Source organism: Asterias rubens, chromosome 15 (assembly GCF_902459465.1).
Source record: "Asterias rubens chromosome 15, eAstRub1.3, whole genome shotgun sequence".
Taxonomy (NCBI): Eukaryota; Metazoa; Echinodermata; class Asteroidea; order Forcipulatida; family Asteriidae; genus Asterias; species Asterias rubens.
Window position 1 is genome coordinate 1,348,183 of NC_047076.1, and position 12,842 is coordinate 1,361,024.

At 36.9% G+C, this 12,842-nt stretch overlaps 1 protein-coding gene across 1 annotated transcript in view; it reads right to left on the reverse strand.

Annotated features, from left to right (window-relative positions):
- Window positions 1-7,732, reverse strand: part of LOC117300201 (receptor-type tyrosine-protein phosphatase N2-like) — a 56,492-nt gene extending 48,760 nt beyond the window's left edge. Inside the window, exon 1 of the mRNA XM_033783925.1 lies at window positions 7,535-7,732. Within this exon, the coding sequence (XP_033639816.1) occupies window positions 7,535-7,732 (198 nt within the window). The remainder of the gene's footprint in view (window positions 1-7,534) is intronic.
- Between the last annotated feature and the right edge of the window lie 5,110 nt (window positions 7,733-12,842).

The window sequence follows — 12,842 nt, forward strand, 5'->3', positions numbered from 1 at the left end:
TCGGACTCTATTATGACAAGACTACACTTTGGATTAATAATAACTATTCATTGTTCTACACAAACTCACAGAGTCAACACTGGATAAAAAACCCAGAGAGACTTCGCTTTGTGGATTGGAAATAAGACCCGTTTCTTTCCCTCCCTGTTTGGATAAAAATCCTGAATTGCGTTTCCGGCCCGCGAGAAATCCGGTTTGACGTTGATTGTTGTAAAGGAAAACCCACTTGTTGGCCCGTGGCACTGGCTCAATACAGGTGCCTCCAAAGAAGTGAATTCAGTGCGCAACAAAAGTCAGAACTATCCAGAGGGGGGGGGGGGATCAAAAATAAAGGAAGAAGTCCTTCCGTTTCTTTACATTTTCTTTAACGCTTCGGTATAATGAAATAATCCACAATATTGAAAAAGTTTCAAACAGTTTGAAAGCAATTTTTACTATCACCTTCCAAATTCTCTTTGATTTACTTTAAAAAAAAACATCCTCAGAATGAAATATGATTTTTTTTGTGCAAACATAAATTTGTTAATCTCCCAGAGAATCTTTCTTTGACCTGCCAAAAAAAACCCAACCAACACCAGAACACATTTCAAATTTCAAAACAGGGTGTCAACAAGACACCCAGACACCCCTCTAGCTAACACTATGCTAATTCTACCCATTTTATTTCAGTTCTTGGAACATAAAATCACTGCCAGAATTGGTCTCGAGCCAAGCTAGTGGCAGAACTCACAATGTTTGATGAGCTGTCTGCCTTCTTTTGGTCCATCAGGTCATATTTGCATCACTTGTTTTTATCTTATTTGCTCTAAATAGTTGTTATCACTCAGCCATAGACAGCATAAATGTACATACACTTCATGTTGTCATTAGTCTACACATCTATAAAAAGATGTAAATGCCAAAATCAACAGCCATTATATTACTCTTTAAATCAAAAAAAGCTACTGCACTACCCCAGTCTTTCATCTTTTAAAACAACAAAAACGACGCGTACAGCCGCAAAATGAAATTTTGGAACAAGTTTTAATTCAAACCCTGTCGATTCTAGGAAACAAATCACCCACAAGATCATGATGAGCCCCTTTCAACTATATATAAGAGTAACATCAAGAAGGTTTTTTTGAACAATGAACCACTTTTTCTTGTAAAAACAAAGATGGCTGATACTCTATTTGAAGCTTCCTTAATGTCCCTTTAATTACCAAAAGTAATTTACAATTCACAGACGAGGACTCCAGCATTATTATTAATGGATTTTGGTCCATCAAGGATAGATCCCAGAAGCTTCGTCACGACTCGGTTAATTGTAAAGATGTATGTAAACAATGGAACAAATTGCTTTTAGGGATTCACCCTGTCGGGGGAAGAGATTTTGTTATTATTATTATTAAAATCTCTCCAAAGTGCAGGGAGAGGTTAGGATGAAGCTAGGTGATCGGTCGAAGCTGCCTACCATCCCCTGACCCATGCCTACCAGCAAATGGTAAGAAAATAGTTTCACAACGGCGGCGAGCTTTGGGGAGTTCACGATTCGGGAATTGTGCACAGAGCTGCCAACATCATGGCCCAGTTTCATAAAACCAGTAAGCATAAATTACTGCATAGCAAATTTCTTTGCGAAACAAAAAATTAGTGGCGCACCAGTTGCCAACAATGTTAAATTGATAGAATTGTGGCTGGTAACCAGTTTCTGTTAAGCAAGATTTGTCTGTGCTTAGCCAGTTTTAATAAGGCCTTGCTGAAAGGGCAAGAGCAACAAGGCATTTTCTTCTTGTCAAAGGGCACACTATGAGGAAATTGTAATTTTTTTCTGGAGCATTTCAAGGGCATCAAGGCAATGACCAAGGGGTATGGAGGCAATCTCCTTTGTTGCCTCTGTGAAGTATCAGGCCTGTTTTATGAAATTGGGCCCAGTCCAAAGATGTCATACAGAGGAAACAAACAGTGCAATACCCTAAACTTCACAACCCAACCACACCCATCCCTCCAACCACATCCCTCCTGACTCGCAATCCCACGATTCCAAAACCACCGCGCCCTTTCGCAGACTCCACCGGGGAAAGACGTGGCATTCCGTGGATGCGCATTCACAGTTCTACCGTTCCGATTTCATTCAGATTGTACGAGCGAAGTGTTACAGCACAGCTGTTAGGCAAGGCCATCAAGTCCACCTTTTGTCCCAGGAACAAAGAGACGCGGACGAGGCAGCTGTCTCCAAAACACACAGATTTATTTTTAGTTGTTATCTTTTTTTCTTTTTTTTCCTGATTAGGAGGTATTCAATCATGAGTTTCAGTTCACATAGGGTTTGAATCATAGAGACAGGCTGGTTGGATTCAATGCTTTATGGGTTTGTAGACTTAATTCCACCATTGAATTTTACAATTGTGGTTAGGGACACATCAATACAAAACATAATAAAAATTATTTTGAATGGAAGTTCCTGAATCGACTGATAGTAACAAAGTGTAGCTTTCCCCACCAACATAATAAAATTAAAATTAAAATAAATGAAAAATAGTCAATAAAAAATTGTAGAAAACAGCACAACCACAGGCTGCATCTCTTTGGAACTCCTTGCCTGGTGCATGTTTCCCTCCATCCTAGAATCTAGACTTTTTTTAAAGGTAAATATCAATTCCTACCTTCAGCTCCCCTAATCAGAATTTTGCACAAATCGTCATATTCAAACATGTTGGGTGACAAATTACCAAAACTATTACTTCAAAGAGAATCCTTTCTCTCAACAACAGCTGCAGTACTTCTCACCAAGTAAATTTCTATAAAATCCGCCCAGGGTAATAGTTCAAAACGCAGGACAGTTCTTTTCTAAACTGAGAAGTCTCCCGAACCCCCGAACATCTACTCTGCGGTAGTAGAATAAAGCAAGACAGTTCTCTAACAACTCTACCTGGCAAGTAGATACACACATGGTGTTACCACAAACCAAATATACATTGATACCTCACCATGCAATGCCTCGAATCATATATGTTTCTACAGTCATTAATTTTTGGAGTATTCGCCAATCAACAACCCTACCTTTAAAATATGACTTCACAAGCCCAATTAGCTTCCTAGTTTTCTCTGCACAAAAACAATTTCCCTTGTATAGCAGAGCAATGTGCTACTCCAAATGTTTCAATGGCTACTCAAAAATCATCAGTTGCTGCTCAATATAAGCATTTAGTGTGCACAAAACAAATTCAGTCTAAATTTTTTACTATAAAAAATTGCTGGACGAAATTGTTCCCTGGGACTAGAGTAACTGAATCACCACCAATTCACTAGGGGTTAACTGTTTTAATTCAGTCTCAGCTGCTTCTTAAATGCATTATCTTTAACACCAAGGACATCTACCTCTCATTCTAAAGGATTAACTCTAATCCCTTTCCTTTCTAATCCCCTTCTAGACTCAACTTGATTAAGGGTGATTAATTTCTCAACACATTGTGGTGTTGTTGTCCTTAATCTCTATTCCCAAATCTGATTTCAAACTGGATGATCCAGGTTTGGAACAACAAGATGGACAGAAATAACCTTGTCATTTCCTGATTCAGGCAGTGGAGACACTTGCCTCTAGTCATTGCCTTGGTGCCCCTTAAAGACACAGATACAACAGAGGTACTTGTCCCTAGTCATTACTCTGGTGCCCCTCAAGACACAGAGGCACTTGCCTCTAGTCATTGCCTTGGTGCCCCTTAAAGACACAGATACAACAGAGGTACTTGTCCCTAGTCATTGCCTTGGTGCCCCTCAAGACACAGAGGCACTTGCCTTGGAATGCCCAAAGCCATTGCCTTGGAATGCCCCTAGTCGTTGCCTTGGTGTCCCCTTGGAGACATGAAAGCTACGGATGCCCCTTGGAGGCAACACAGACACTAGCCTCCATGCCCCTAGTCATTGCCTTGGTGCTCCTTTAAGACACAGAGGCAACAGAGGCACTTGCCTTCATGCCCCTAATCTTGGTACCCCTTAACACAAGAGCAACTGCCATGCCCTTCAAGAACAAAAGGCCTGCAAATGTTTGGACTGATTTGTATTTCTAGCTCAATGATGAGAATTGATGACATATGTCTGATTGTCACAAATCCATCAATTGTAAGAAGTTGAGACTGATAGGAAGAAAATAACAGAGAACCAAATTTAAAATAGGGTGGGGCGCTTTCTAAAGAATAAACCCAAACCATCTGATTTTAAACCCACACAACCTGCACCCCACCCCTAGTTCTATCTCACATAGATGAGCCACACTCCATGATCTAACAATCGTGATAATTTGAACAGCCGGGGATCACATCCGGCGTGGCATATATCATGTATCTGTGACAGAGGTTGAGTTTCACGACACCCAATCTCGTGCCCCGTTAATCAAGGTAAAGATGATGAGAAAGATGTACAACACAGAGAGTGCTAGCAACAACAGCTGGCTTAATTCAACAAACAATACAGGACATCACAGCTGTTTCATAGTAAGAGAAAACAACGAGTATGTGGTAATTTATTGTGTACGGTAATGGAACCATGGAAGTTACAGAGTACCAGCTCCTCTCCAGTTTAACCTACGAGGTTTATTTGTTACTTCAATGTCAGAACGTGAAGTGCAAACATTAAAAGAGAATTTTGGAAAAATGTTTGTATCCTGCCACCACTTTTTCATTTGTTATGAAATAAATTAGTACCTAACTCAAATGAGATAATCCTTTTGGTGAAAATGAGTGAAAAGGTGGTAAGAGATCTTCAAAAGAATTCATCAGAACATAAAAAGATTGGTCTTTTTTCAGGGATTTTTTTCTGCAGATTCAGTGAGAAGTGGCAGCTCTAGAATTGGGGTAAAACTTTTCTCAGAAAAACTGTCTTGGATAAAATAAATAATGAACCCATCCGAAACAACAATATTATTGGTATTGTCATCATTTGCAAGTCAATCTGACTCTTGAGGGATGTTTGTTGAACTCCGATGTACCTCATCTTCTCTACTGATTTTTTTATTTATTTATAGATTTCGTAAATTTTTCAGATATTCACGTTTTTTTTTTTTTCTCCCTTTACATATTGATATAAGCCAATCAAAACAAGTATTGTGTTGAATAATTGTTAGCGTGGGCCAATTTTCCCATCTCTAATAGCTGTGTTTTTTCCCCCCAGGGAACCCTTCATGAATAAAGAGCTGTGGGAAATTAAAACTCAACTTTGAAAATAAAGATTACTTGTAGGGGGGGCTGCAATGTTGGTGCCGGGGACAAGACACTATTGAATCTCGCCTATGGTTCATTTGATTACTCTATCATCAGTGCTAACAGATCCGTCGTTCGTTTACAGTGCCTGCTTCCCGCCCTCCCCGTGACCTCCCAATCGAAAGAGGTGACAACCCCCCTCATCCTTCCCGAGGATCAATATGGAAATTAAACCTATAGGTTGAGAATCGTTATTAACCAATTATCGCTACTACGAACCTCCGGACTGCCAGGTCGCCCTGAGCCATTTTTTTTATATAACGGTTCTTTCTTCGACATCCCCCAAGTCGATTTAATGACTTGACTTAAGGAGTTGGACTGAGGGGTAATTAATGCAAACAAGCTTCTTTGTTTGGAGAGGGGGTCAGATGGTTGGGATGGATGCAAAGAATATTATGGTGTAATAAGATGCTAGTAACCTTTCTAGTATATTGGGCTGATCGGTTGGGTTTATTGAGGCCCACATATTTTTCCTTGAAGCTGCTCTCTTACAGAACTCTGGTTGTATAATTCAAGAAACGTTAATTTCAATATCTGAAAGTATTTTTAATTGCTGTTTTTTTTTCTATACCGCACTCTTTTTATATAATTCAAGAAACGCTAATTTCAATATCTGAAAGTATTCTCAATTGGTGTTTATTTTTTGTTCTAGACTGCACTCTTGTTTTATATTTGAAGAAACGTTTATTTCAATACCCGAAAGTCTTCCTCAATTGATGTTAAGTCTTTTTGTATATCGCACTCTTGTTTTATATTTGAAGAAACGTTTATTTCAATACCCGAAAGTCTTCCTCAATTGATGTTAAGTCTTTTTGTATATCGCACTCTTGTTTTATATTTGAAGAAACGTTTATTTCAATACCTGAAAGTATTCCTCAATTGATGTTTAGTATTTTTGTATACCGCACTCTTGTTTTGTAATTGAAGAAACGCTAATTTTAATATCTAAAAGACTTCTCAATTACTGTCTTCTAGAATTCATCGCCCACAGAAACATTTCTCTTCAAAAATTATCCTCATAAATCGCAAGCATGTAACCCTAGACATCATACAACAGTAATTTTGTTCACCGAACTCAGGAAAGTACTGAGTACACACACTGGTGTTTATGGATAAAACCAAAATGAATAATCTTTATCTTCAATACAAATTTAACGTCAATTATACAGTCACCTCACTAAAACAATTTGTATAAAGTTGAAAAGTTTGGTTTTAGAATATTGATCTTGAAAATTACTCTTTACAAAAAAATCTAACCCAGAACTGTACCTTCAATGTGCTCATCAAATTGGTTAAGATTTGCTTTAAAAAGTGAAGTCTGCATTTTGAGGAATGGGATTATCTCAATTTTGAATTCAGTATAAAAAAAAAAAAATAATAAAATAATAAAAAATATATCCCAGCCATTGCTTTAAGCTCTTGCCTGGGAAACACTTTTTGTGAACGTCAATGAAATGTGTCATCTTGTGAGAAAATAGAATTAGCTGTTGTAAACTGCTTACCATCCAAAAGGGACTATCTTATAAATGCAAAAAAATAGTTAATGGACCCTAGCAGAGTCTTTAACCTTCGAGAAAGGCTCTGCTAGGGTTGAAACCTCAACTACTTAATATTTTTTAAGATGTACTTGTGACACCAAATAATCTACTAGCAGCAATCCAAGCAACAGCCTGTTATTGTACAACACATTAAAAAGGGTAAAAAACAAGTCCTGAATTTATAGAAGTAAAATATTTGATAAAATCACAGAATGCCCCAAAACCAGAAGGGATTCCAGGTGCACAGCCACAGATATTTGCTTCAAAATGATCAATTAGTCATGTTTTAATGGGGTTCCCCTCGAACATCTCATCGTAAACTCAAATCAACCGTTACCAAACAAAGCATCCAGAAAATAAAAAATCTCAGGATGTAATAGATTTCATACTTCACCTGTTCGGATAAAAGGTCCATCGTTCAGGACAAGGGGGCATGGAACCTTAAACACTCATCCTCCTCTATCTACAAACCAACTCTATCTAACCATAGCAGTTTGTTATGAAGGAAGCTTCAATACCCAGGCGCTGTGAAAGAACATTTCATACACTAGACTGACCTCCAAACTAATGCTTTCTTTGTTACCATCTCCAGCTAATCGGAAAAAAAGGGTCTTCATCACCCAACAAAGAGACGACAATCTAAAAGGCGGCCCCGACAGTAGACCCTGGTAGACAATCATGGATGGGGATGGAACAAGGATAGGGGAAGTGAATAACAGCGGGGAGGAAACAAGCAAGAGGAATTTCATCGAAGCTTACCTTTAAAGAGACCCATCGCAAGAGGTTGTCCGGTGTGCAACATAGTGGGGAACTAACAAAGCAACGACCATGAACGGACCGTCTATCTTTACTTGACGCGGCTGTACTAACGAGAGCGCAATGTGACAACCCGGCTACACTGCTCCAGCCTGGGCCGACCGGCTCGCTCACTCTCTCTCCGCCGGCCGGCCGCCGCATACAACATGCAAATGACAATGCCTGAATTCAATTGGCTAGATCCAGAGGTTACCACGGCAACCGAGAACAGGTGCTGCAAATAGCAGTGAAGCAACGGGTGCGGACATTGAGTTTGGCCATTATGATGCAAATGAGGTGGGGGGGTGGATGGGGGCACTTCAGTCACCCACAAATCACTATCACGTTGATGAGTATTGGGGGAACTTCACGAGAGAAAAAAAAACACACAATAGGTAGAGAATCCCGGGCAGCTGTGGTTTGTGTTGACCCTGCACATTTGTATGGTCAGGTTTTTGTATGTGGAGTTTCCCTAATTAAAATCCTGTCCTTACAACAATTTGTTTCAAGAGGGGTGGGAGATTTATAGAAATGATAATCCGTTTAGCTGCTTCACAGTACAAATCCACTATTGTTATAACGAGAACAGGTACATATGTCATTTCATGCCTAACTAATGAGATAGTATTCAGTGCGACTAGGAATGCTCTATTTCAATCAGAGGGGGTGTTGTAGTTTAGGAGGGACACTGCATCTGATGGGTAATGGATACCTATGGTTTATCACTTGTACCTTATCCAATTGAACACTTAGCTTAGAAAAAAAACAATGTAATTACATGGTAAGATGTTATTTTGGGGTTTAATGTTATTATTGTTTGTAAAGATAAGTATAAGCAAAACTTACCCAACTATTCTACAAATAAAGGTTGTTTACTTACTTTTTAGATATTAAATTTAAATTTTCATCATTTTCTAGTTATAGCAATATCATTTAATTTTCACGAGGCATGTTCTCTGTCTCCTAATAGAAATTGATATTCAAAATTGTGTGTGCTCTGGCATAGGTAGACGATTGCTTTTCACAAACAAAAACTCAAACACATGTACATATAGGTCTAAAACTTACAATTTTAGCAAAACAATGACATCATTTTTGTGGTAAGGGTACCTCCTAATAGTAACAATGATTTATGATACAACCATCAGTCCTGTCCTCCAATTTTCAAATGACACAAAAACTTATGAAATTATTTCACCATAGTTAAAGCTTGGTTCATATGTAAAATGAAAGCAAATGCTAAGCCCATTTCGGTAGGCACGGAACGTGCTGTTTCTCTCACTTTTGACAAGATAATTCGCTTCACTTTCGCATGAACAGGGCTTCAAACTTCACACGCAAAATACAGCAAGTTTTTGCATTTATTTTCACAACAAATTGTAACATAAAAACAAAAAATTAAATTGTGTAATTTTTTCCCAGTCATTTTGGTCAATACTCTTTAATATAAAACCACTGGTAAACAAAAAGCTCAACCCATGCAACAGACTCTCCCGTTACCCGGTTCACTGCACTAAAATCTAAAGCAGCCTCCAAATTTAATTAAAGCTGCTATATATTTTTCACAGGCAATAATGCAAATAATAATTTGGCCTTTACAGAAGGAGTCAAACTACACTTCCATATTAAAGTAAAATGAGGAATGGCATTTAATTAAGGACCCCCCCCCCCCTAAAATATTAAAATGAAAAATGTCTTGAGGGTTTCATCAGCCTAAATATGAAGAAATGTGAACTTTCAACATCAATTATCAGTTGGTAATTTTGTTTGCTTGTCGGAGCGCACCATGTAACACTAGGCTCTTTTAGACATGTGTAAAAACCACCTTAGTCCTTGCTTCTGATATTAACAAATGTGCCTCTGTATTGGTTTGGTCGATTTCATTCATATTTATTGGCTCTTTAATGTTATTAAATTTTCAGTATTTGAATACACTTTACTTTTGTATTGGGATACAATAATATATTTTGTTTTTTTACCCTTTACACTGATGTGTATTAGCCACTGCCCCTAAAATATATTCTCTTCTTGCTTATATCAAATTAACCATAAATCTGGAGCTAATGGTAATCTTTTTAGTTGTTTCCTTTTAGGTTTGCACTGATAGTAAAAATGAAGAGAAAAAAAAATGAACGAATTTAAGAACATTGTCTCTTGATTTGCACTTTAAAGCATTAACAATTTGCCTATGACTAAAAAAGGAAAAAAGGAAAAAACAAAATAATAATAATAATAATATTTTTATGCTAATAATTGTCAAGTGTTTTTTCTTGTCAGACCAGCTCCTGTTCTCATACAATAATTTGATAATTGGTAAAGTTTGAAGGTTTCCCCCCCCCCCCAAATTTATGTCTTCATGCCTTATATCTTTTATCTGAAACATTTAACATTATTCACCCTTGCACTTATTTCTGTATTCATAAACCACAAATAAAAACATCACAGTGACATTTACGAAGTAAGAATGTGCCGCAACATGACAACCCTGCACCCCAAAAAAAAAGAAGAAAGAAAAAAAAAGAAGAAAAAAAAGGCTGAATAATACAATGCCCCTGCGCTGCTGCAAACTGCCTTATTTACTGAGCGGAAACCCTTGCAAATACAAACAGACTCCCGAAAAAAGCAATCAAGTCATTTCTTTTCATTTCATTACCCCGACAAAATGGCAGAATAACATTGGATTGATTTATGGACCCGTTTTGTTCCAGCACACAAAGTGACTCCGCGTAAGACGTTCTCTCGTTTGACGTTAACGAGGACTTTTCCCTCTCCCGTGACCCATACACACCATTACGCATGCTTAATCATTGATAGAGAGGCTTGGAGAGATCGTAGCATATGGACCGGTAAGTCTGATTCCCCATCAAGTGTTAATTCCGCTCTGCACTCTCTCTCGCAAATTTATCCCCTTCATCGAATGGATTCAGGCAATTTCCTTCTGACCTTTGACCCTGAAGCTGCAAATATTTCAAGTAAATCTAACTTCAGGATATTAATTCAATCATAAAAAATAAAACAAAATAAAAAAATAAAAAATTACCCAGTCAGTTTCCCTTGCTTATTATTATTGGGTATCTAAAAAAAAAAAATACCTAAAACATTTTTTAATCAGAATAAATATTTATGAAATCTTACTCAAACTATTCAAACAAATTACTCCAACTGAAGGGTGTAGACTTTGTAATGCATTATATATCACATTATCAACTGGACAAGACACAAAGCAAAATGTCAGGTTTACACAAAACAGAAAACTAAAATAATGGGATTACAAGACTCATGTATACGGCAACTAGTACAAGATAATTCATATTCTAGTGAAATTTTTAAATCAACATATTGCTGTATAAAAAAAAATTGTTAAAAAATAAACAAGAGGGTTATACGACTTGCATATACAACCAGTCCAAATAAAGTTAGTAGATTGGCGTTAAAAAAATTAAAACAAAATAAACAAGGGGATAATAAGGCTCATATATACAGCAACCAGTCCCAAATAATTAGTATTCTAGTGAATTTTTTAATCAAAATATCACTGTTAAAAAAATTAAAAAAATTAAAAAAAGGGGATCATGAGACTCAAGCATACAGCAAACAGTCCAAGATAATTAAGATAGTAATCTAGTGAAAATTTAAAAATCATGATATCGTTGTATAAATCATAAAAATACAAAATAAAAATCCCCTAAAACAGGGGATTATGACACTCACGTACATGCATACAGCAACCAGTTCAAAATAATTTATATCATGGTGGATTTTTAAATCAAAATATCGCTGTTAAAAAACTAAAAAACTAAAAATCTATTCTGACATGAATGCTCAGCATTTACCCATCTGTTCCTTCCAAATCACATGATCTACCAACCACTGATAGAAAGCCTTCATTTAATGATCCATTCAGCAACGTCTATACACATGGCTACAAATAACAACGGCACAATAAACATGGCTACAGGCCTGTATGCTTCATTTTTGAAAGGGCAAGGGCACCAAGGCATTTTCTTCTTGGTAAAGAGCACCCTATGAGGAAAAAGCAGTTGCCTTCATTGCCTCCTTGAAGTATCAGACCTGTGGCTATCACGTGTTCACCAAGCAGCCCAAGATCATTCATACGATAGTGGATTTTCAAATCAAAATTTAAAAATCTGATTTTATTCTGATACGAACGTTCAACATTTAACCATCTGTTCTTTCCACATCATCTGATGTACCAACCACAGATAGAAAGCCTTCATTTAACGATCCATCCAGCGTCTATACAGGTGTTACCTTAGACAATCAACGATGCCCGGTACCCACCACACTGGTCAATACATTCACAATACACTGACTACCCCCCTGAGACCGACCGATTTAGTCTTTTTATATTTTGTTATGCTAAGGTTGGATTGATTGCAGGTGTCAATCGGGTTTGGGAAACACACAAGAACGAACGAGGAGCAATCCGGATATAGATATTTAAGGAGGAGCTGATTCCGTATTTATATTACAACATTATTTCATATTTTATAAAAATTTATAAAATCTATACCTTTGGTAATTGTCAATGACCAGTATTCTCACTCGGTGTTTCCCAACATAAGTATAAAATCGCATATGTTGTACAAACTTGGGCTGAATTGGTCTTTAAAGTTGCAAGAGAATATTGAAAGAAAAAAACACCCTTGTTGCACAAATTTGTAAGCTTTCAGATGCCTAAAAAATTATAACAATTATTTTGAGTAATTACCAAAAGTGTTCAGTGCCTTTAACAGGAAAGTTATATTTTACAGTCTCAATCAACCAACAATCATTAAAAATATAAATTAAAAATATTCATTAAAAATATAAATATAACAAATGAGTTATATGCCCCACTGCAGTGAGCCTTATTTGCATAATAATTTGCATAATAATGACATCATGACCTTGAAAACATGTGCCATATATTGATGAGTTGTGTCCGGACAAGCAGAAGAAGAAAAAAAATATTTGATGAGCTCAACAATGCTACAAATCAGCAACCTACCAAGTCTGTCATTTCAAGTATTAGAAATGTAAACATGAGAAATTTTAACACGTCACTTAACTTGTTATTAAGAAAAAGATGTTAACCAATATGTTGAGTTGTGGTCAGACAGGTAGAAAAACAAAATATTTGATGAGCTCAAAAATTCTATGAATCAGCAACCTCCCAAGTCTGTCATTTCAAATATTAGAAATGTAAACATGAGAAATTTTAACATGCCACTTAACTTGTTATTGTAAAAACGATGTTAACCCTTTCCTT